The sequence below is a fragment of the Plectrocnemia conspersa genome, unplaced genomic scaffold (genome assembly GCF_051122295.1).
Source record: "Plectrocnemia conspersa isolate PC_06_02 unplaced genomic scaffold, ASM5112229v1 ptg000010l, whole genome shotgun sequence".
Lineage (NCBI taxonomy): Eukaryota > Metazoa > Arthropoda > Insecta > Trichoptera > Polycentropodidae > Plectrocnemia > Plectrocnemia conspersa.
The window spans coordinates 14,413,884-14,441,698 of record NW_028277174.1 but is presented as its reverse complement, the minus strand read 5'-3'; the positions used below and the strand labels follow the sequence as shown (position 1 = coordinate 14,441,698).

General features: G+C 29.6%; 1 protein-coding gene across 2 annotated transcripts in view; it reads right to left on the bottom strand.

The window, feature by feature from the left end:
- Positions 1-27,815, bottom strand: part of LOC148230704 (kinesin-like protein CG14535) — a 306,144-nt gene that overhangs the window by 274,285 nt on the left and 4,044 nt on the right. For both annotated transcript variants that reach the window (XM_088194690.1, XM_088194689.1), the window contains exon 2: positions 9,786-9,931. In XM_088194690.1, coding sequence (XP_088050816.1) covers positions 9,786-9,898 — 113 coding nt within the window. In that variant the 5' untranslated portion in view covers positions 9,899-9,931. The remainder of the gene's footprint in view (positions 1-9,785; positions 9,932-27,815) is intronic.

Genomic DNA, 27,815 nt, shown 5'->3' with positions numbered 1-27,815 from the left:
AAAAAAATATATGTAGATCATGTAATTACATACATATATAAGCATATTTATCATTATAAAAGAATATAAACTTTTGATAATTATAAAAATTTAAACATGCATGTTATGTGATTTTATGTACTAGTATTTAACAATTAAATTATATCATATAATGCATGAAAATTTTAATTTTATGCAAATGAAAATCCATGTTCTAAATTACTTTTGCACAAATTTCTACGAAATGTTATAAATAAACTACTTTGCTTTTACAAGCTTCAAAGGGAACTGAAACCGCGCAGGCAAAATCTGCTCAAATAATTAAAGTGAAATAAAGCTAAACTGATTGTAATTTCATACAAATGTGATAATGTTTCTGATGAAGGTAAATTTAAATTAATTGTAGCAATTGTTAATTCTTTTTGGTCATAAACATTATTATTGAAATCGATTTAATTATTTTGTAATACCGTAAATTAATACAATAAACAGATAGTTAATATATACATTTAAAGTAAAAGCTCTCGAATGAAATTTTATTATGAATTACCGCAATGTTTAGTATTGTATTGATTTTGTCATTTTTATCGTCTACCAATGACGCGTAGCAGTTTGTATTATTTATTTTTATTTCGAAACTATTTTTTTTTCAACAATAAATAAATATATATAAATATACATGCTAAGGAAAACTATTGATATCAGAGCATATTTTTATAAATAAAAAGCAGATTATTGAATCAGAAAAATAATTCGTAATGCTACGTAGCGTATTAAACCAGTAATAACATACAGCTACTCAGTATGAAGTAACTGTATGTTATTACTGGTTTAATACGCTACGTAGCATTACGAATTATTTTTCTGATTCAATAATCTGCTTTTTATTTATAAAAATATGCTCTGATATCAATAGTTTAATAGTAATAATTAAAAAAAAATTAAGCTCTATAATATATAGCACACATTTTAATACTAACCCTAAAAAGAACATTACGATTTTCGAGTTTTGTGTCATATTTTATAATGATGGTTCGAGCCAACTCTGGCGAATCGCAGATAAAGATGTTAAAGATGAAAGCCAAATGCATCACTTTTCAGGCACACCCCCAAAATGTGTTCACATATTAAAACAAATGATTTAGATCAGTATTTCTCAAAAATTTTTGCCATTCCCCACTAAAGCATAAATAAGAGAAATATAAAAAGGAAACGACAGATAAAATACTAAATAGGAAAATTTAAAAAAATGTTGGATTTTAGTAATATTAAGTGATAAAAAAAGTGTCAAAATAAAGGTAAATGAGAGAAGTAAAGTAAAAAAAACACAAAATAATTTTGATTCTAGCTTTTTATTAAGTTATAGTTTTCAGAATATATGTTTTTTTTTATTTTAAAGGTCAATCCACACTTCTGTCCTCTATTACTAAGTGTTATTACTTAGTACTATTTCTTTCACATCTTTGTCATATTTTTCCAGAAATTTATAGAGAAAGCTGATATAGTTTGATTTTTTCCAAATATATTTATGAGCAGAAAAAAAATCATAATTAGCTTCAATGGTACGACTTTCATTAGCATTTCGTCCAAAGAAAAATAAATTAATTTTAATTTTAATTAAATTTATTCATAATTGACACAAGTGCTATGTTTTGTCTTGAAATGTGCTTCAATGCGACATTTTTTCCTAGATTCGTTGGTTAAAGAGTGCCCGCAAAACAGATAGAATGGTAAACGGACATCATGAGTAGCTGGTATTAAACCAAAATTTCAATAAACATCTGAATACTGGCGAACTTTTTTTTGCCTTCACTTTTCATTTTGCACAAATTTATAAGCTTTATAAAATTAATAGGGATACCCACAAACGTGAATTAACTATAACCTCAACAAGCATAATATGAATTAACTATAACCTCAACAAGCGTTGTGTTAAACACTTGAATTTTTTCGAAGAGTTAAGGTAGCAATATCAAAAAAATATTTTCGATATATGCGATTTTTTTAAAAGAAATTTGTAACAAATAATAACAATTTGCGCATTGTCCCTCAAACATTATAATTCCCCCCAGTGGGACGTGCGCCTAAACACTGGTCTAGATGGCTTTTCCGGCGATCGGTAGTCAAAGAGTAAAATAACAATATTATTATGCACAGAGTAGAATGCATCATCTAGCACGCGTTCTTTCCAAACAAAGTGTAATATTATCGGTGGTACTCATGAGTGAATAGCGTCTCAGCAGGGATGTGCTATTGGATGGTCCGTGCAATATTTCCAATTATTTTGTCATTTGGTTATGAATATACTATATGTGGGCCTACCTTTAAGACGGGTTGACTTATTTTTTCGTTTGTTTGAATGATCATTAGGGTGACCTTTAAATTGTAACAAATTGTGCCGGTTGTAACAGTAAAATAATCATATCGAAAAAATAAAATAAATTTTATAATGCGAGAGCATATTAACCAACTTCTCTATAAAATCAGTGACTACGACAAGACTAAACTTAAATTGAAGAATAAACATAAAATGAATAAGCACATCCGGATTTATAGGCATCATTTATACATAGCTCAAGGTTCCCACATTAATAAATAGTCCTAAATTTTATATTACTTTTTTATTCTACAAACTTTTCCTAATTTAATATTATTATTAATATTGGGTAATATAAGGTAATGTACACGTTTACCTTAAACAAAGACGCCACAAGAAAATACTGAAATGTCAAGGGTGCTGAACCTAACAAAACTAAGATACTAAATTTCGCCCTTACTCTTTACAGTTTATTTTTTTAATTTATTAACGAAATGAAACATTATTTTTCACTTACTTTTGTATATTTTATTGTGTTTTTAATACATTTTATACTAAGTATAATTTAAATAATAAATCCAATACTAGAATACTAGCATAATGTGAACATTTAAATGTAAATTATTTATCAAGCACGTTTTTTTAATTAATAAAAAGTATATATTGTATTATTTTTTCGTATATTATGTTATCGACATGCAGAAATGTAAAGATCGATTATATGTATGTGTTATGCTGCTTGTATGTTATGCATAAAGATACATATTTTTCTTGAAATCTCGGAAATCACAAAATCCACGGAAACGAGAGACATTAATACACACACCCAGATACCCAAGAACAACAATCGCATTTCAGCACGCGCCGGTGCACTCGCAGCCTGCATCGCACGTTGCCAACTTCCAGACTGCGGTTATTACTGAATACGTGTGTTGATCTTTGAAATCCCGTCGTCGCAAGACGCATTTTCATTAGTGATAAGCCGACGAACAGAAAGTTTCTCATCTCTTTGGTGATTCATTGACGCTGCCTGCCTGCCTGCATCTCTCTATCTCTATCTGCGCCAGTGTTCTTCTGCTCTCTATCAAACGGCAGACGCCAACCGCCAGACTAGACCAGATTGCCGACGACGACGTACAAACAAACCACCTCCGATTGTGGCGCACCTTTTTGTGTTGTTCTTGTGTCTTAGGTTTGGCATTACCGTAATTAATGGGACCTCACTTCAATCTTCTAATTAGACCGGCGTCGATATCTTCATTAATACGTAAAGACTTTGCATTTACACCGGCCTCACAGCCGACCGCTATTCCCTATAGGTATGTCTTTCATCTCATATTTCATGGTTGCGCTCTATAGGGCTTTACAGTCGTATTACCGTAGTGCACTTAATTAAATTTCATCGAAAGCGCCGCACAATGCCGTTGAGAGTTTGAATGGAAAATACTATGAAGCGATTTGAAATAAAAACATAATTAATATAGGTAAATTACCTAATACGTATAATTAGAGAAATAATAAAATAAATTAATTGGTTGTTTTAAAAACGAAGACATTAAAGACCTACGCAGACTTTGTAATGAAATGGTGTTGTCTAGAATCAATAAGACATGCCATTTTATTAATAGATATTTCATTAAGCATTCCCTACAATCTCAACAGAAGTATCAACAAGTAACAAAGGATCCTATCATGAAGAATTTTAATTTTCAGATGAGATGATAAAAATAAATTCGTAACGGTCATTACTTTTCCCACAAATTTCAGGTAATTATTATGAAAATGTCATACAAAGATTACCCTCAACCACATTGAACAATATTACCGCCTCAGCATTTCTATGCTGAAGCAAAAACAGCTCTTAATTTGAGTCTCTAATATTGCGACTTTCATAAGACATCGCAACATTATGTTCTAAAATTTCTGGATTGATGCAGTGTGTATTTTTCCCGCACTACCCTATAACTGGAGATAATATTTCCAGATTTATATTTTCATTATCATAATTTTATAGCATAATAACAATTCTTTTGAAAGAGAGCATAATTTACAATGCGTTAGTTGCTAGTTTTCATGTACTCGCTATATCGCAATGAATAAAATTATGCGAGATTTATTTATTTCAAAATGTATTGCTATGAGAGTATCGGTCAAAGTGTATCAAACCTAATTTTGGTCAATAGGAGAGCACAAAAACAATTATCATTTCTCAGAATGCAAAAATTTACGTCAAAAGCAATAAAATCGATTTTATGATTTAAATAAATTTAAATACTACTTATTCCCATAATATAATATTTACAGCAGAATTTCCAGTAAAATTGAATTACTAGAGATAAATCTCTAGAGTGCTCCATTTGCATGTTTTTAGTAAAACATACAAATAATATAGATAGTAACACTAACTTTACATATTCGCATTTAAAACAATCACAAGCATGAACAGACACGCTCATGTATGTCAATCCTTTTTGCAGAACGTTTGCAACTCAACACATGGTATTCGAATCGAACGAACATTAGCCGAAAATAGTCTCGTATTTAGTTTCCGACTGCTTCTTAGCTCCTTTCTTCCTGTTGATCGGCACGTCTCGAGTTGATCTTCAAATATTTATTTGAACATTGAGAATCATTAATGTTTGCACAAAGATCACCGAAGATCGCTTCTGTGTAAATAAACGTAAAATAAATGTCGGCGAGCGGCACTTGAATAAACATATTCATCGTAAAAGAAAAAATCGAATCCATAAAGTGCATCGCTGGTGGTGGTGATTGTTTGCATTTCAAAGGGATTAGAGACGTTTATAAGTAAATTATATACAGCATCCGCTGAGGAGTATTTAATTTGCATGATTTTTACAGAGTGGAAGATCGTATCTGATTATGGCGCAATTATGCGCATTTTAGCTTTTTTTGTTATTTTAAACAAGAGGTCATACGTGCCTTGAATCTTAAACATGTGAAGGGATGAAAAGAAAGCCTTGTAATAAATTTGGGGTTGCGAGGATGAAAAAATAACGACACAACTTGTAAACGTCGATGCAAAAGAGAACACGCGGACTTTACGTCTGAGTGAATCGGAGATTGAAACAAGGGCTTGAATTGATCAGTGATTGCCAACATATGTATATCAGTATAAGTGTACCACATAAAATTATAACATAATCATTGCTGTTTAGATTGTATAAAGACAGGAAGACTAACACATAAATACATTCATAAATATGTATATAATTAATAAAATATAATATTTTTACAATGCAGTTTGAAAGACTTTGATCTAAAGGAAGGCCACCCCCTATTTAGTATTCTTTCAGATGATTATTTGGGGTTTTGAATGTGCATTATGTGTTTTTGAAGAGGGTGACATTGGCCTAATTGGTGTTGTAACTCTCACGGATAAAACTATTCACCGTGAAATCTTTAAATGTACATGTATATTTTTATTCTTCCTCAAATTGTACCCATTGGCGTACATATTTTTTTAATATGTGTTATATTACTTTATAAAATATTATTAATCCTTCTTCTGACTACGAAAAATAAAAAAGTGTAAGAAATGTATCTTACGAATGTTTAATTGAATTGAAAAGTATTTATTTAATATCACTATAAATAACGTTTATATATAATAATATTATATAAAGTTATCGAATTAATTTTATTTTATAGAAATAGCAAACTTTAAAACATATCATCAGTATCCATAATATTGCGAAATGTGTGACTATATGTAAAACTATTGTGACTATGACACATTAATTTAAAAAATAGTTTTTAGACTCTATATTACTACAATGAAAGTATCAAATAAAAACTTAAAAAGAAAGTATTAGGACTCGCAAATGAAGACTAAATTGTTATCTGACTCTTTTTATAAATTTATACTTGTTTTTAGGTTGTTTCAAAATTTTATAATATTAATAAAATTGATTAACTGATTTGCATTTAATATGTGTTATAAACTACTAAGCTACTCATACAATATGCATATTTATTTTTATAAATTTTTACTATAATATTTACTTTGTTTTGCAAACGGTCTGTCAACATGAATAAGTCAGTATTTTTTTTTCCTAAATCAATATTAGTTTCATTGATGAATTTCGTGATAGTTACTAAAACCAATACTTTTGTCTTCACTTCATTAAGATTTCATTTGCATTAAACTACTTAAACCATATTTTGTATGATATGCATATAAAAATACATCATTAATTCAATATTTAATATATTCGTATTTATCAACCGTCACGTTTATCTTGATTTATCATACCATGATCAAAAGTGACTCATCATTGCTTTATCTTTCCAAGATAAGTCCGGTATGCGTCAATTGACTCGGTCAAATTTTAATTGGAACGAGATAACCAAAGAAAACTCAGTCTATTTCCGTTCTCCCCACAAACTTTATTAGTCCATTGTGGGTGCAACAACAGGACACGCATTACAAAGATCGAGTTACGCAAAGAATCCCACAACTCAAAGGGAAATTCGTCGTATTTTCGAGTTATTAAGTGCAACCTTTGAAGTGTCACTTTCGACTGCCTATTATTTCTCGAAAGTCGAACGTTCGCCTAACGACCCCCAGACAATACGGACTCGTTAAATATACAAAAAGCAATCTCGCCACCACCGGACGGAAAAGTGTGACTTTTCTCTCATAAAAACGACACGTTATTCTGTACCTTTTCATATATCTAAAACTCGAATTATATCGCAAAAGATTTTCCTTACAAGCAAGTCAGCGCTGTGTACAAAATATATCACAAAAAATCAATTTTGAAAATGGCACAGCTTGCCGATTCATATATCGAATTCGATATTGCACCAGTATTTTTTTATAAAAATGCGAATCAAAGATATGTTTTTATTATTAAAAATTTAATAAAATATTTAAGTAGGTAGGGATATATGAAACATATATATCGCTAGATATTAGTAAAAAAAGACATCATGTGCCAAAGATACACGTATAGGATGTTCAATAATTCACTTCTACTAACAGCTAAACCGTAAATAGTACCAAGCTTATGCCGCTCGCGTATTCCCAGATGAGCCACTCTACAAATTACCACCCTTTAATAAAAAATAAAATATATTATCCAAACACTTTTTTTAATGTAAACATCGCCAAAGTGCGCTTAAAGCAGATGTCGTCTGCTGACGAGATAGATTAAAGATTCTCAAACGAAAGTAGATTAACAAAATACACAAATCGTAAGTTATCAAACTCACTCAGAAACCACGATGTTGTATATTTTAAAGTTATACTGGAAAATTGAGAACGATATATATTTAATTTAATCTATACAGAATGAGCAAAAATACAAATTTCTTTTCAAGTAGCTACTATTATCTCATGATCCGTTAATTTTAAAACTAAGAAAATAGTATTATCATAATTTTAATAGGCAAAGTAATTGTATAAAAAATATTCTACAAAATAAGTTGGACCAAAAATTTTACATATGTTTATAAAAATCATATGATATCATTCCTAAGTATATTACTTTTGTATTGATACTTTATACTTTGGACCATAAACTTTATATACAATCCTACACTCTTTAGATCTAAGTAAAATGTTTGCCTTTTAAGAGTCTGCTCTAAACACTTGCTATCTAAGTTATCCTTGGCCATCCCACTACTTTGATTTAAAGTATTAACATTAATCATATCGAATAGCAAACTTTTCAAAATTTACTTGGCTGCGCGCTAGAACCAGAGAAATATATTCTCAATCCTTTTTTGGCATAAATATACCAATTTTTGTATTTTTTTCATTTATTTAAATACATGTGCAGGGTACAGTTGTACGCCAATGCACATAAAAATATAAAAAAAATAATATTAACAGGTCAAATAAATTAAAGTATATACATATATTAATGGCTAAGCTACAATGCGTCTAAGAACAATATAGATGCAGCATAGAATAAATATAAATATATAAAAATCGTCATGAAGTCTTTAAATTATTTTTTTACTGTAGAATTGACTAATTACGTGACTTTTTATGAAAATTAATTCAGTACTTAAAGGGTTAAGGTGAACAGATTTTGAGAATAGGAAAGTGGAACACTAAAAAAGGGCACCTCAGACATTTTTGCTTATATCTGAGCAAAGGTCTATTCGCAAATTTTTATTCACTTAGGGATGCTGCGGAAGCTAAAAAAGGGTCATCTCGGATATTTTTATTCGAGAAGGACACAATTTTTGAGAAGGACAAGGTTTCTATAAGGAGGACATCTGGTCACCTTAGTTTACGGCTGATAGAAGCTTAAAAAAAGGTCAAGTCGAACATTTTCGTTCGTGAAGGATAAAGGAGGACACAATTTTTGAGGAGGCCAGGGTTTCCAAAAGGAGGACAATCCTCGTTTTGAAGAGGAATGTTCTCCTTTTATTCTGCTCACCTTATTTTATTGCTTTATAAAAGCTCTTGGAATGACATTGTTTGATGCTATAAGCGAATGATCACGAATAATTATTTCAACATAAAAAGTTTCTTTACAAACCCATATATTTAAAGAAATACTTAAAAGTCATCGACAAAAAATATGAATTTGAAATTTTGATGAACTTATAAAAATCGTTAATAAACAGAAAAAAACATTTATGGACCGAGAAAAGCACCTTGAAGTATTCCGAATGTGGCAATGTATTCAGACGATTTTACCTATATTGAACATATTGGCTACGATTTGAAATATATGATTTATTTAATATGAAAACCTAAACCCATTTTTTTAGGAATTAAGTCATAACAAACTTTAACGGAAGCCTTTTAAAAATAAGTGTAGATTATATTTATTAGATATTTCGTCACAAAAGTAGAAAAACAGAGCAGATTCATTGCTACTGATCTCAATACAAAAAATACGCTGCTACTAAATCTAGTCTCTATAATCGTTCAATATAGTTTGAAGCATACTTCTGAATAATGATTCCTAATACGAGTACTTTGGTTGGTACTGATAAAATCGACATCAGCCTTTAATTCCTTATCATAGATTTGCTTCCTTCTGTATGGTTATGGGTATGTATGGGAGTCATTTTCGCATTAGTTCATACAGCAATGAACGTCACTTAAAAGTACATTATTCGATAATACAGTATAGTTTATTTTTCATATTTATTTTCTATTGTTCTTAATTTTCTATTTGATAATTGCCAAGAATAAAAACAGCAGTGTATCTAATACAAGCGCATACAGTGAGATACATTTCCTTTCGCTCGCTCGCGTGCCAAGTGACGAGAGTGAGTGAGAGACAAGGGCGTGCGTTACATACGTTCCGCACGCTCACTTCTTCTCACTTACTCTCTCTCGAAAGAAACGTATCTCACCATACGTGCCTAGTATCTGTACTTATTCTACACTAATCCTTCCACTGAGCTTATTCCAAAATGTGTCACAATATTTTAATTGTTGAATTGGGTCGTTATACACACAAAATTTACATTTACTTTAAAATAAATATCTTCTTACCTTTCGTTGGAATGAGCTGCACTTTCGGTCCCACAGGGTGGCATCGGTGTGGGTATTCGCGGTGGTGGAACTGGGATAGGCGTCCCGCGCCTCCGCACGCGTTTGGCTTCCATGATTCTTGACCACCCTGTGCTCTCTCTTTCTCTCTGGAATGAAACACGATATTATTTTAGCGGTCGCGGATAAATTACAAGGGTCAAGGGAAAGGTCAGAGCTATCAACGGAAGATACGATTCACCGACGTGCCTCAAAATGGATTTTAATGACTTTATAATGTATGTGATACTCGTAAATAGAAGATCTTCCTAATTGGCAACTTTATATAAAGGATAAATTGACGTAATATTATTTGGTTTTTAATTAATATAAATAAAGTTATATTAGAATATTCTATATGTATCTGGTTCTTCACTCTCTCTCCTACTCCTTTTATCAGTTCATATACACACAATATATTATTTGGTATGTAATGACAAAAATGGTGGAGTTGTTAATAATAATTTGGCAGTGCTACCTCGAGTTGTCTTATTTTATTGAGATACTTTTTTAGAATAACTTGATATTTTTAAGATACTAGAAAGATTTTCAAAATCATATTTATGGGAATGGTGTGAGCAGTGAAAAATCAAACGTGGAATTAGTCAATCCTATTTTAGGATCATATATTTATATTTTATATAATGATTACAAATATCAGAATTGCAATCATTTTTATATGAAAAAAGCAAAACTACATGTGAATATATCGTTATATGAAAATATACAAACTTGATCATGACAAAACATATATTATTGTTTTAAAAAAAATATATAAGAGAAACATCGGTATATATAAGTTCAAAATGCAACATGTTCTATTACTTAAAGGATAATTAGCAACAGATGTTATATGTATATATATTAACACTTAAATATCAAATTAAAGGGCAATTCGATGGTTGCAACATTAATTGTGTTCCTAATATCTAATCAATATATACATATTACCTGCAAGTATTTTATTTTATAAAGTACATACTTATGTTTCCTCTAAGTAAATATATTGAATTTAGTCATTTTTTATAAAAAATGATTGCAAAGAACAAAATTTAATAAAACTCCTTAACGTAGATATGATATTTTGACACACTCGGAATGAAACGAATGAAATGTTTTTTTGACACGATTTGGACTTTGATAATTTTAATTATGTATGCAATTGTATACTATTTTTATGATTTTTACCCACTTGTATAATATTTATTTACGACGCTTTATCAATATTGGCATATATGACGTTAATATGAAAAATTCATATCCTCATGGCAACGTCTTTCGACGATTATATTACGTATAAAAATACAATGTATAAAGCTTTTACTATTTTTAAATATTTTTCTAATGATATGATAATTTTTATGTATTACAAATGAAAAAACTCACTTTTCGGTCACGGATTCCGGCGACGGAACTCAAAATTTGAAGATTTCATTACGAAGATTGTTTTATGATTGTTTGTATAGGTTAATCATTTTATACTTCTAATCCTTTCACGAACTAGTATATATTTAATTTTCATAGTTAATTACATACCTAGTTAATTTGCAATCCGAACAATTATATTCAGTCAAGTCGAACAACGCACATGAAAAAATAATAACAATTGTTGCCACGTTGCTATCGGACATCGTGTTTTATATTTAAATTATATTTAAATACTTATTTTTCATTGGTCGACAGTCAGAGCCTCCAATCAAAAACAAAAGAATACATTATTACAGGCTCGATATATTTAATTTTATTAATTATAATTAAATATATTTTCTTTGTTTACGTATATATACATATTTGCTTAACAAAATAACACATTTTAATTTTAAAGCGAGCGCGTTTAATGAAAATGGTTGATCGCTACTGTAGTATCTACTTTTTGCTTTGAAAACAGTAAGTCAATGACAATTTTCACATTCTCCTGGCATGTAATGCAATGCAGGATTTTATTTTATTTTATAAATATTTAGATATTTATTCTGGAATTAACTTTTTACTATGTAAATATTGAATATTTAAAAAAAAATATTATAAAATAAAAAAATACCTTGTTGTGCTCACTTTTAATCTACACGCTTCATATTGCGGTTTCTATGGTTTGTATTTATTATTTTCCTGTATTAATTTTTGTTTTTAATTTTATTACCTACATTCAATATAAATATCTAGAAAAAAATATAGCTATACTACTAAACTAACCAATAGTATTTTAACCTGTAGCGAAAGCTCGCTTTAACAAAGCTCGCGCCGCAAGCCCGCCAGGAACGTCACATGTGCTGTTCGAAACAGGAAACACAGAGGACGCGAATATAACGCAATAATTCCAAATGTGCTTTTCGGTAAGCATACGCATATATACACATACACATATAACATTTACCGATTATCCGTCGCATATCTCGTGAGCTTTGATGCGCCGCACGTGGGTGTTTCGTGGCGCGTGCAAAATTGCATCGAGTGCTTGCACTGCACTCGACTTGGTAATCACCTGCGAAAGTGTCAAATCAGGAAACATTTTTTTGCTTGCTCGAGGTCGTGTCTGTATATGAATATCGTTCTGAGTGTAAAAAAGCCCCTGGGCCATTTGCATAAGAGCGGTGAGAGCCGACACCCGGGATTATTAAGCAAGATGCGCCAGATTTGTGCAAGAGGAATTAGTGAAGAATTATGATGATACAGTGTTAGGATTAGGCGATGGCTATGATGATTTTTCTAATTGCCTATTTGAAATTTTTATTGGCCAATTATTGAAATTTATTGCGATGGTTATTGTCCAAATAAATTGAAAATAAGTTGTTTAAAATGTGAAATAAATTTTAAATTGTACTTCTAAAATTAGCCTAGTAAAAAATATACACAATTCCTTTTTTAAGTACAAAGAAAATCGATTAATAAAATATTTATCATTACTCTTTATGAGTTCGTATTAATTGGTTCAAATACAAATATTAAAATTTCTCTTTTAATATTTCTTTCTTTGTGTGAACTGATGTGGCTATCATCTATAATAGTTTAATTTTATATTTTTTTTTAAATATAACATCCATAAATATATTGGTTAGGATGATATAAACAATGAATTAAATAAAATAAAAGTCCAGAATGTGTATTATTTTTATATACTTTTAATACACATAATATGTATTTTGTATTTGTTATATTATTATTTTACACAAAAAAAAAAACATAAAAACATGGTCCAAAAATAAAACTTTACATAAGGCACATGAAAAGCTAGCTATATTACAGTCTATATAAGGCATTATAGTTTCTTGATGTTTTTTATTTCTCGAGAAATGAGAATTCTCAATAAGTCGATCATTTAATTCGGTCAATCTTGAAACAACATATCAAAATATTCACAATAATCGTGTTTGTTATCAATCTAAATTATTACCGAAGCATGTTGTTATAGATATTGTAGTATATTCACTTACTCATAATTCTTTTTAAGATTATGTATAATAAAATAAGTTTTGATTGTCGCTAGTAGAAAATGTAACAAAATGGTGAAAAAAGGATTATATGCTAATATATAACATAAATTTCACAACAACCTTGTTTTTTTATAAATAAAAAACTTTAATCCCTTACCTTTGGAACACTCATAAATGACCCCAAATTAATATTTTATTATACTCGAGCACAATACTGTACCGATTTAATTATCTGACCTGATAAAATAGAGCAAGGTGTTGCTAAATCACAAATAAAATTTTATTAACATTTATACGAGGCTATCTGATCAAAGCACATACCTAGTCGTTTTAACGATTCGGTCGTAAAATCCGTAAGGACAAAATGCAACTACCCGTGATGATAACGAGATATTAATTTCTATCAAATAACATCTATAAATTAACGTAAACTTATAGCGTTGAAATAAATAAGGTATTTTTACTAGTTCTATAAATTTATTTTAGAGTGTTCTTTTACTTAAATTATTTACATATTATTTTAATATTTAAATTTTAACTATAAGTTTTTATATTGTAAAACAGCATTGATGTTAAGTAATGTTTATATATAATATTTTAATAATGAAATACATATCGCATGATTGAAAACAAATATAATATTTCATATTTTATTAAATGGCTTTTAATTATTTGTGTGGCATTTAAAATATTCATCCAGTTGAAGCATGGCATCTCATTTAAAACTTTATTATACTTCAGTTGTCACGTCATCGTCGGTTAAACAATTTTCTGAGCAATTATCCAGGGATCCATGCGTGATGGCAATTCGAAGAAGTGGCGTCGGCCATTACGTTGGATGCTACACCCTTCAAGCTCGTCGACGTCCTTTGACGAGGCGAGCATGGCTTTGCATTTCATTCTTAATTTTATCATTACATCTCTCTATACTGCCTGCGTACATTTACCCTTCAATGGGCGCTGCTTTTAAAGACAGAACAACAAGAGCGGGGAACGAAAGTAGTCTATTATGTGCCACCAAGCCGGGACACGGCTCGCCGTGAAAGCAACGAGACCGACCAAGACTTTTTAAAACCCTTCATTATTTACGGACGTACACTAACATAAATACCATTTGCATATTACCGACAATGTACCAACACATAGTTACATTTTTAAGACGACAAAGGAGATTTTTTAGCTCTGAATACGAAAATTTTCATTTAGAAATGCTTCATATTGTATTTTTTATATCCACAAGCAGTCGTTATAATTCATAACTGACATTTACTGCATGTACTTTTAAATGCATACTCATGTAGTTTCATGTCATATGCCTATTTGACCCTTTAACGCCAAACGCTAAATCAATGTTCCTAATCATAACAATATCTTGACAGTGTCAACTATTGACAGTTCAATCAACTTTATTGATCACTAGTTGTGTCTTTATAGGGTCATTAAAACAACATTTAAACGTATGTATGTTGTCATTTTTGATATTTAGTAAGCAATGGAAATCCCTATATACTTATTATACTTATATACTCTAACAATAGTAATGCTATCTTAAAGCACTTTAAATATCACGCAATATTTAAAAAAATAAATATTACAAAACATCTTTAATTTTAGATATAATATATTAAATATGATAAATCAAAATATTTTTATTTATTATTAGTAATTTTCGCAATATAACTTGACATGTTTCCCCAATGCGTCATGATACAATTAAACAGTAAAAATATATATAAAAAAACAGTTATAGTGCACACCTAAAATAGATAAACACCGTAATTTTTCCAGCCCCTCATAGTTATCTCCGAAAACATTCTTGTCTTGGGCAAGCGTTCTCAATCGCTGACGATATTTTATAATGCTGGTTGGAGACAGCTCATTGCCAATGCGAGCCAATTATATCGCTTATGTATACACCCACAATTCAGATGCTTACTTGAGGGATCGGTAACCAAAGAGTTGAAAAACAATTGTATGCGGTGGGTAGAATTTATTGTCCAGTGTGCGTCCTTTCCAAACAAAGTTTATTGTTTTGGTTGTACTTATGGGTGATTAACGATTTAGGACAAATTTTCTATTATGTCCGTTTAATATTTTTAAATATTAATGCAATTATTTGCTCACGAGTTCTCTCTTCCATTTTTAAATGGTAGAGATGCGTGATAATACTGCGTATGGCCCCGACTTTCGCGTTCATCTCTCTTTTGGTTCATTTTAAATGGTGGTTAGAATGACCTTTAAATTATAAAAAACTATGCCGGTAGTTTACACAACAACAAAATAAACCTGTAAATTTGCAAATCATAAAAAAATTAATACATTATGAACATCGTTGGTAATTGATACATTATGAATATCGTTGAATCATAACATTTTTAGCCTAGTATCATTTACAGGTTGAAAGCTTACTATCATATTTCAATTTAGAGGGTTCAAAAGCATTGTTATTGCGGGCGTTATGAATTTAAGTATATATAATATGCATATATGTATTATTTATTAATTGGATTAGTTATGAAATTTAATTTAAAAAATATATATTGACATGATGCGTTTTTTTTCGAGATATTTTATAGATAGTATTTCAATTAAATAAATAATTCTTTCGTAAAATATGCCTAAAATAAATATTACGACACATATCTCTTTATTCAATGTGTATGTATGTACATAATAAAAAATATTATTAATTTAATTGAAAATATTTAGAATTAAATAAAATATATGTATATACGTGAAGTGAATAGATGATAGATTAATCATGAACTTCAATCTCTTACATCCTTTTATTTAACGAGAGATTTTGCTCTCGAGTATTATTTCCCAAAAAGTTTTTTGTTCTGTATTATATTGTCCTGTACAAATAAATTATGAATTAAATTAAATAGAAAGTTCGCTAAGCAATTTACAAGATTGCTGAATAGGCAGTGCCCATAATATATTTTTTTAATTATATATTTTTCAATTTAAAGCGCAGACTCCGCAGAGCGAAAGTTATTACACCCTTTCAGAGTGGTCTTTTGTGTTGTTTCAAGGCTTCAGACCCTTGAAAAAATAATAACCGCAACGAGTCTCGTCTTCTCTATCCCGAAATTAACATCAGTACGACGTTATATTACGGATACCTATGCCTGTGCGTTTTAATACAATGCACAGTAGCTCAACATCGATACAATATTTTTTGCCTACACAGATACAATCCGCTACAATAGAAACTGATTTTTATGACTTCGATGCTAATTTCGACTTGCATGCACAACCCCTTGTGCATTATTCAATAAAACATTATCCCCCGACGAGAGGGAACAATGCATAATGGTTTCGCAAAGCTTAGCAATTTTTACCGCTCGCTGAAGGATATTATTACTTAGGGATCATTCCATATATTATGCAAGGAGATTTACTATTTTCTAATGCGAACTCGTCAGTTTCACACAATGCAGTTTATTTATGTATATGCGATACCATCTAAACGTTTACCATTGTCGATAAGCGCATAAACTCGGTTTATCTTAAAGCGATCGGCAATCAATGGTATACACACGATATCCAATAATTCTAAACATAAAATAATAATATTTTATATTTAACAGGGTGATATTAAATATGAATAAAAATATAACAAAAAGGAATTGTAAGTATTATATGTATACATTTTAGATAGGTGGTCTTTTTCAATATAATGAGATTAGTAGCACAAAAATAGTAATTGTGCACCCCTGTCAAAATGTAATTTAATTGAATAACAAAAGAGAAAATCCGTATATATCGCCTCAACGAAATAAGCTCATGAAGAGCGTCAAGCGTGAGCAATCTCACAAAGGGATTTAGCTGTGTATTTAATTATGATTTGATTGAAATCTTTAGCATGCGAGTTAAAGTATCATATAAATAAAAAATATATAAATAAATAAAAATAAATAATTTTAGACATAAATTTATCATTTAACGTCCCACAAAAGTGACGATGAAACATAATTAAAAATATATATAACACGAGCAAAGTTTTATAAAGCTCGACTCAGCGTCCATCACCAAGCGTGTGAGAATAACATTCACGTTCAAACCCAGCATTTCAGTGTATAAGTTGTGACTTAGACCTCCATCTACATTAATAAACACAGTAATGAAAATGTATTATAGGTACGAAGTAAGATAAATAAGTAATCTATTTAGAAACCTAACTACTCCCTTTAAAAATTTCCTTGTGTTATCATATAGCATCGTAACTATACCACTTATTTGGAAAAATAGCATAATTTGTAAACCAAATAAATTTTTAAATAAAAAAAATCAGCTCACAAATTAAATCAAAACTCTGCCTGAATTCAATGTTTTATAACTATAACTATAACTTGAAATATTTATGTTATGCTGCATACGTAATAATTTTTTTTCAAATGAATCAAAAATACTGCTATAAAAATCGAAATAGTTTTAGAACCATTCTGCTAATTAACTTATATGACTCTTACGGCAGTAAAATGTGTTAAATAAATTTTTCTTTGGGATAAAGAAAATTTTATTGGCTTAAATTAAATTTTATGTCTTTAATTAATCGTATTAATTTTTATGTGTGTTTTAAATTCCACCTTATTCTAGATTATGTATTAGAAATATTCCTATATAAAAAACTGCAGAGTAGACCCTTCAATAACATCTCAATTGAGTCGACTATTAAGATATGCTGGTAGACAAGCAATAAATATCCAATATAATGATCCTTAATATGCTATCGATATTATACACATTAAATAATTCTATTACATAATTCTGGGAATATTATATATTTTTATTAAATAATTTATGATTTAATAATAAAAAAATATTTTAAGGAAATGCACAGATGATTCAATATTAATATAAGACCTCTTAATTAACACCGACCATAATGAGGTCATGATGAAGATGAATGTACAGTATCTTCATACGAATAGTTGAAAGATTGAACCCACGCTCGTTTTTAGCATCCGAAAAAATACACACTATAAAGAAGCATTCCGGACGTTGTAATACAGTCATAAAGTCAAATATGTGGTCTAGATTAGGCGTAAGTATCTAATATGTATTTAGAGTCTTCGGATTCCGTCGCAACGGCGATCTATTTGCATGGATAACTGGGTTTTACCGGGTTTTAATAGGTTCCCTCTCGTGCTGTTTACGTTGGGGTTCAAAACGGAAAACCAAACAAAGAAACTATTTGCCATATAAAAAGATACTACTAGGATTCCGCGGCGTTTTGTTTGCTTTGGAAATGGGTGTGTATTAGGTTTTGGGGTGGGTTTTAATTTGTTATGCCACATGCGAATGTAATAGAATTTTTGTACAAATAACCCATAAATCATCTAGTGCTATTATTGTAATGATGTTTTTATGTTTAATGAGTAATAAAATATATATAATGGGCATCTAGTTTATTGTGATGAAAATGTATTTAATCATATACAAGATAATAAAGCAAAAATATGTTTTCACATCAAATGTAATTAAAACAAATTAATTTGGCTTTACTAATCCTATGTTGAATTGTGCGAAATCTTAGAAAATCGAAAATCATTATGAATAATACGAAATTTACTATATAATCCTTTTTGTTCATTGGGTTAATTAAATATATTAATTTATATTTTTATTTACAATTTTTTTATTGATTACATCAAATTTATATATTTTTATGGTTTAGCTGCAAAATGTATTTATGCGACTATACAGCCTTTAAATTTACATATTTCTTTAAATAATATGTGTCACAAATATAAAACTTTATGCTTGAATAACTACAACAAATAAAATAAATTCATATACTAATTAGCAATAATGTGATTTCTGTTATTATATTATATTATATATAAAATATGTAGTAAAAAATAAAAGCAGGTAAATATTCGTACAAATTCTAGGCAACTGAAAAAATTACGATATTTTTAATAATAAAACAGCATTAAATTCATCAAAACACAAAGATTTTTTTATTAGAAATTCGACGATTCAGTATTAAAAAAATATTAATTATTTATCTAAGTTTAAAATAGTAATGTTTTAATTACATAAAATATCAGTAAATCTGTTTAGTTTAATTAATATTGATAACAATATTTCATTTTACTTTTTACAATATAAAAATAAAGTATGCTAAATGTTGTGATACTATTTTAAAACGGTTAAATTCAAAACACAAAAATATAACATATTTTAGGTTTTTATAATAATATTTAATTGAGTCCTTTTAAATATTAACAGATTTTATAATATTTTATTAATTAATACATTTTATTTTCTTAGCCTTCTAACGAAGTTTTCAAATCTCATATCTAATAAACCATTAATATTATTTAAAAAATATAAATAATGTTTTTTTAATCCTACTTCTAATTAAAACTTGCAATTTTCTTCTCTTTACCATGATCGATTTTTTCGGCTCAGCAGATATTTTTTTGTAACAGCTTAAAGTTAATGTGTCCAATGAACACGACATAATATTTATACTTTTTATTACTTAGAATTATTCATTTCATTTAATTTTTTATGGTATTCCTTCAAAAAGCCTAATATTTTAATAGGAAATACTTAAAATTAACTTTTGATATAATTTTATGTTTAGGTATTAACAATTTTTAAAATAGTAAGAAATTTATACATCAAGAATTTTGATTTTATTTTACATCTAAATTTTTTGCGCATTTTTTATTTGGCTACAGTTTGTATTAAAATTACAGCTTAAACTTATAAGTTGCTATCAGTAGCAAAGATATTTTCCTTATAGTGAACATATCGATGCAGACTATTAAAAATTTATCTATTTTTCATTTGGATTAAAGCTTTCAGATAATAATTTTTATGGACAATCTTATCAAAAACCAAATTAGTGATTTCATGTGCCCTAAACGAAAATATCTAGAAAATGTAAAAGCTGCATTTAAGAATGTACTCCACACCGTGATACTCGATACATATATTAATAACTATTTCCAATGAAATATGGTATTAATAAAATGAATAAAATGTAGTTTAACAGTTTTCCGGCAATAAATAAAATGGTAATATTTATTATAATCATCAGTTTTTGGATTTTTTTTTATATATTTTAAAAATACAGGTAATTTCGAAATTTCTGTTATTTTTTGTATTTTACTACTTATGCATAAAACGTTTAAATATTTTTTACTGTTGTAACTTGGAATAGGTCTATTAAAAAAAGGAAACCTTATAATTGAATAATTAAAGAGTGCAATTTCCGGTCCAAAAAAATAGAAGGAAAATCATATATTAATTCCTTGCTTCTTTCTGAGAAGTAATATTTGTAAAATTTGCGAAAAAAATCATTTAATAATTAATACATAATTAATTTACTGTACTTTATATGGTCACGATCCTTAGCAGTGAGGGAGCGATTTAAAAAGGAATTTAGTATAGTGTAGACATTTTAACACATCAATTCAATTACAAAAGTCTCACGATAAAACATTTCTGAGCAGCATTCGTCGGAACTTGTACACATAACAGGGACCACGTGCACTGTAAAAATGTTTACTTTATTACCTCCTGTCGGTGTTCGTAGGTCTCAAAAGGTGCGAGAACGCATATATAAAAAACTATAATTAGACCTTAAGCGCAACAGTTTACGTTCGCCAGTATTAACTGTAGACGGATAAGTTATTTGAACTTTAAAACCTGGCTGTTCGAACTACACTATAGGTAAATAATACAAGAAGAATGTAGCGAAAGCATAATAAAATCGACCCATGGCCGGGCGTCGAACAAGAGCTTTCAAAGGTTCGACTGAGCTTTTTAACTTTTATTCGAGTGCGTTTCAAATGATGCATGAATTTAACCTAATTTTAACGCGGCCGCCGAGGCGAAAGTTTTACGACCGGGTCTGGAATGGTCATCGGGCTTCTTTCTGCAATAGGTTCCACACAGTAAAGTGCAGCATGTCAAAATGATTCCGCGAACTCAGTTTGCACGCTGTAAATCCATAGAAATGCCAAAACGGCAGTTAAACCCGCGCTATATGCGAGTATTTCTGGTGGTCGAAGGTCGTAAAAAATGTTATGGATATTCAAACGTAATTATAACGTTTATGGTCTACGTGTTTAAAATTGTTCATGTGTGGGTATGTAGAGAAAAAATACGGCGTTGATTTGACGCTCGTATACAAATAGCAAAAATAGATTCGTCAGAATCATCATTTATACAAGATCAAAAGGTTGAGTCGACAAGAAGATTTAGTTTCATAAGACGCCGATTTTTATACCTTACGATTTCCTTTCGTTAGAAGATTTCTTAAAATGGAAAATAAAGATTAATGCGTTCATACAAATCAATTTAACATTAGATTATTATATTATTAACCAGCAGTTTCAGAACTTCAGATTTTCACAATTGCTTACTCACCCATCATCTATTTACTTTCTAAATTAAATTTCAATTAGTCTATAATACCTTACCGCTTAAAATACTTAAAAATATATTTATTATCTGATTTTTATGCAATATTAAAAAATTGTCATTTAAACTAACACTATAGAATATAGATGACTTGCATACGAGTCTTCCGGACTGCTGCGCAAGATTTAAGAGGACTCACGTGCGCGTCCTGCAGACTCAAATGTGTTAAGATTGTTTTCCATTACACTATAATGAGATATTTAGTACAAAGATAAGCTTAACTTACTGAATTATGGAGCCTAAGCGGCATTCTAGGCCAGGACATGCTGGACAAAGTTCCGCCATCGTTGCTTAGTATTTTTATTCCACCAATATTTTTTGAATCAGTCTTTTAAAATTCGGATTTAATTTATACAAATGCATATGTTTTTATTTGAGACGGGACTTTTATCGGGTGATATAATGAGTAAAAAGTTGCTAAATAATCAGAGAACATGTGGCAAATCATACTTGAAAACTTCAGATAGCAAAACTGTATAAATTGAACTTGCTATGTAGAACTATGCATTATTTTAAGTTAAATATAGGTGAATATTGTAAGCTTAAAATATGTTATTGAGACCTAATAATAATATAAGAACATATATTTATAAGAGTCAAAATCATTGAAATTAGCAATTATATATCTATATTTTTACGTGTGCTAAAGATGTAGATATTATATAAAAGGCTAAGCTAGTGATATTTTTGTCAAGATTAGTAGGATTTAACTAAAATTAAAAAAAAACTAAAAACCTATCTAAACTTGTGTACGCTTTTTAGGGCATATTTTATAAATAAATTTTATCTTGGCCATAATTATATTTTTATAGGAGAGATAATCCATTTACAATGCAAACATGTAATTTAATCCACTTGACCAAATATGCTTAACAGATCACACGACCTTGCGGTTTAATGACATATTTAGCATTCTCAACATTCACATGCGATTTCCACATACATATATAAATCTAACAGTGTAGTAAATGGCAATGGCATCGAATATCCCTAAGCTCCTAGTGCCCGCAGTCAAGTGTCGTATTTTCCACGGGGGTGTCACGAAAACGCTCCAAGTGTTTTTCCGACACTTTTAATTGTGTGACATCGTAACAAAGGAAATCCTCTAACGACATCCCAGACAGACAAAGGTCCAACAATAGAAAGTTATCTGCATACAGAGCAATTAGTCGGCTCACTTACGCTCATGCGGGTTCGTTGTATCGCCAGCAAAGGGATATATTAAATACCACAGTGTTTCAACTCAAAACTTACGGGATGGCTCTCTGAATCCACAAAACGGTTGACGTGTGTGTGTGTGTGTGTTTTTCAAAAGTTTAGTTAGCCGTACAACTTTGACAAAGGCACAATTCAGGTATTTTGATTTTGTTAAAAAAAACATGTCCTGTGCAGAGCGCAAAGTTAATAACTCGAAAAGCTCGATAGGTCTTCCCTATTATGGTGTTCTATTTCTAGTGTATATCATCAAATTCATGTTAACATGGGAGGTATTAAATTTCCCGGTGTGTAAAACATTTTTTTTTCATTTACATACTTACATAAGTACGTATCTAAGGTATGTGGTGTATATTTTATATTAAAACAATCTGTACATGAAATGTTATATTGCCACAGCGCAGTTTGTTAAAGACAGTTGAGACATACTCGTATTCTTATTTCTCGTTAAAACTTTAATAACAAACCGTGTATGTGCAAAGTTTCTTTAATTTAACTGTCTAGCGTTAAATTTTTTCGCAGTACAGTACGCTTATTTTTTTATTAAAATAATTCAAGAATAATATAACCGACTAATGTTTAGTTTTATTTAGTTGAGCTACTAATAATGACTCAACTTCCTGATTTACTAATTTAGTTGTTTAATTTAATTTTATTAATACATAATTCAGATTAAAAAACGCTTATGCATATAATCTTCAATATATAGATAGTTTAAATTTTAGATAAAACGGACCAGATTTTTTTCAATATATGTGCCAATGCATTAAAAAGGCATCTCATCAATATCAAAGGCATAGCGAAAAACGTTTTGTTCGAATCCAGCCTTTCATACAAATAGAGAAAAAATCCAGCCCATGCACAATTTCTATTATCCGTTTTCGAGGTGCGGTTATACTAGTTCGGTTCGGATGCATTTTTTAAATATTGGACCGTGTCATCTGTTCGTCCCGGGCATCATCGCATACATGCCAAATCCCTCACTATAGAACCAAATAAAAATTCCGAATGACAAAAATCCTCGCCGCATTCCCAGACCATGGGCCAAAATGCTGTTGTGCCCATTGTTTCGCGATGGGAGCGTTGGTGGCGTTTTTTATCAACGGATACCAGGATACACGGAGGTGGAGGTCGATTATTTGCTTCTTTTTTTGGTTGGTGTGTTTTCGATTAAAGTATCGAACCGCGTGACGGGAGGACCAGTTCTCGTGCGTGAACTCCAAATTTGGTAAAAACTCCTCGAAGGCTCTTGGGAGCTTGCTTCTTGTTCGGCGATGGGCAAATACATTTAATGAGCCTTTAGGACTCTTAAAATAAAGTCTTAGAAAAAATACTATTAAACAAAATGGTCCAATAAAGATAAAAATTTAAAGATAATTTATAAAATATATGTATTACATTGAGGTTTTTAACAACGAGTAATGAAACTAACAATGCTAGTTTGAAGACATTTTTATATCAAGAATCTGCCTTGGTATGCTAATTAAAAGCAGAGAATAAACATAACTACTTCTTAAGGAAAAACGTATTAAACACTATATCCAACATTCCACAAATAAGCATTTTTAATAGCTACAGTATTATTTTTACTCTAAATGAATAATTTTGTTTTGAATGAAGTTCCTGTAGTACCTGTTAAAAACTTTTTTTTGACAAAGTAACCAATACAAATAAAATCTTTTGTGAGTTAGCCATTTCAATCTTAGACACTTACATAGCATATTCAAAAAAGTAACGTATTGTTTTGCTAATAAAGCTTTAATTTTTATTTTAGCTAATATTTAGTTCCAACTCTATTTCAACTATTTTTCCATCTACGTATATGATTTATCATCTGCCTATTTTGCAATATCACTCCTAATCATATTTACACAATTACCCAATTATTATTACAAAACTAAATATAAATTTATGGTACACGTTTTTTACTACAATTTCTACCAGGATTCGGCACGTGCCGAGAATTAACAATACACAAAAAATTCGCACGCCTGCTAACACATTTTATGCGTAGACAAAAAATCGCAGATAAATAAGTATGGTTGCGTTGGGCTAGTACCTACTATGGGTAAGGGGTAGCTTATAAAACACACCCCATCGGAATAGGGGAGATATCGTGAAAGGAGCTCTCGCGCCGATGATTCGAAGTGTTAAACTTCCAGCCGGTATTGTGCCCAGAAGTGGTGTAATTTTCAAAAAAACCTTTCGACGGAACACTACATCCATTCCACGGTGCATTTGTTGACAGGAACTCCACCGCGACAGATGTCCGATGGGTGAATGAATGAATGAATGAATGAATACACCATAAAACCGATTGTGTCAGTTCAATACTGACATATGAAATATAGTACTTGGCTAGATAGATTACCTTAATTTACCTCTAATTAAAGAACGACAAACAATTTGATACAGCAAACTGAGGAAGTCGTGGATTCAAATATATAAAACACAAATATATGCTTTGCAAAGGATATTCGGAATGTAGAAGTACATTGTCTATAAAATAAATATTAAGTATTTTTTTAGATTCATTACCATACCTTTATGAGATATTTGCTTAATATTCTACATGATCATCATGGTCCTTAATGTATTTGGTGAGCTTAAGAACTTCATTTTATTTTATAATAAACATCTTGCACTCATTTTTCAGCACCCCACGCGCGCAAAGTTTTTAATAACTTAATATTTTACTAGAAATTTCATACATACTAGGTCTGGACAATTTTTTCTCTTATTTATTTATTTTTATAGAATGAGATAATCAGTGACAAAGATAGCCTTCTACTATTTTAAAAACATCATAATTTTTTTGGTCAAAACCTTCACTACCATAATTAGATTCCAATAGCATTTTACTTTCGCGCTAAAGAAACAGATCTTTGATGAACCTCGGATTTGGATGCAGCCATTTAAATACACTGCACGCACATCCCTATAGGCTTTGTCATGTTAAGCGGACCCTAACGAAAACGACAGTGTTTCTATCCAAGTAAAAACATCGGTTCTATTTTTACTAGCTTTGTATCTTTACTTTCAGAATATTTATTGTATATTGTATAGCTATTTAAAGAATCTTGACTTTTAAAGTTAGAGTATATACTGAAATAATTTCAGAAAATATCTAAATACAGTACGCATTAATACGTGAGATTTTTGTGATAATGCCTGGTGTCATATTATATGTTTGATATTATTTTACACTACTACGGTTTTAACCGTTTGTTGATCAACGTCGGGTAAGGTTGTTTTACCTGTAAAATCTAAAATGTTTGTAGAACATGAAAAAACACTACTACTTTATTTTTTCACTTGAATACGAAAGCGTATATTTGTACTCACACAAATATTTAAAAATGCTTAATTTTTTTTGACGTGACCAGTTATAGAAACTTTACGATTTTTAAACGAATTTAAGTACAATTTTTATACTAATGTGCAATGTCTTCAATCCTTATGTTTAATGTAACCTATATCAGAACCTTCCAAGCCTTCCAATTTTTTTTAGTGTATGTGTATTTCACAAACAAACTCAAAACATGGCAACAATTCTTAATCTTACATTATTTTAATAAATATATAGTTAATGCCATTATGATTATTTTAAATATATTTTGAATACAGACAAAAAAATAGTGGAAATCAAATAATAAATTAATGCCATTTTCTACCACCTACCTTCATAAACAAGCTTTTCTTAAAACGTAACAAAGGTAAAAAATAAACAATGTTGTGATTTGATCTCTAAGCCGAAAAACTACATTCATTGTATCGCAAAAAAATAATCCGTCATAAGTAATAATATTTTTTTTATACTTTGTATGCTTTATACAAATTAAGCTACTATTTAATTTCATGTTAAATTGATTTATTATATTATTTGTTTATTCCTTGATCAAAAAAAAAACGAATTTATAGTTAATTTTCGTCATAGAGATAAGCTGCATTTTAGCTACCTACCAATAAAATATGATCAATTTTCAAGAAAATTGGAAGGCTTGGAAGGCTCTGAGAAGCGATGAATCTGGTATAGTAGGCAACTTGAAATCACAACTTACTGGTTGTTTTATATATTCAGGTGAATTTGTTATTCGTTATTTTTAATGATTTAAACACAAGCATAAATAAGAATAAATAATAATATTTACGCTAAATATTTTTTTTTAAATAATAATTTATTTAATAGTATAAGAAAACTCACAAATATTTTTTTCAAATATTAATAAAATTTTAAATATATATACAATTTGAAATAAACAAAAACATTATTCAATTATTATTAAATAATAATCAATTGTTTTTTTTTGCTTTAGTATCAAAATCATGGAGGAGACCGATTCACTAAATTTTCATAGTATCGCTGAATCAGAAAATATCCGAAGTCCAAATCAAATATCTGTAGAACTACATCTACCTTTTACAATATATAATGAATCCGATTTCAAAATACCATTTTATTTTAAAATTAAAAAAAAATCTGCCAAAGAAATAGAATCTAGTAATAACCAAACTTTAAGCGATGAATCTGTTCAGCAATATATTGAATTAATTGTGGAAATAGACGATACTATCTCAAGAAAATATCCAATGGTATCCAATGTCGTTTCTAATACACTTATATATAAATTCAAAAGAGTACCAGAATATACCACCACAACTAAGAAAAAAACATCATTTTTCGGTAAAAGCAAACCAGGTTAAATATTAAATTTAGTAATTCAAGCAAAGAAGTGTTTTATTAGTATTTTTGTCTAATTTCAAACAGGTGGATGCATGGACCCATTGTGTAAGACTGACGACATATCTGAGGTACAAGTGGAAGAAAAACAAATTAAACTCAAGTTGACGATCAATGTTGATAATCCGCCACAAGAGAGCATTTGTCCCCAGAGAAGAG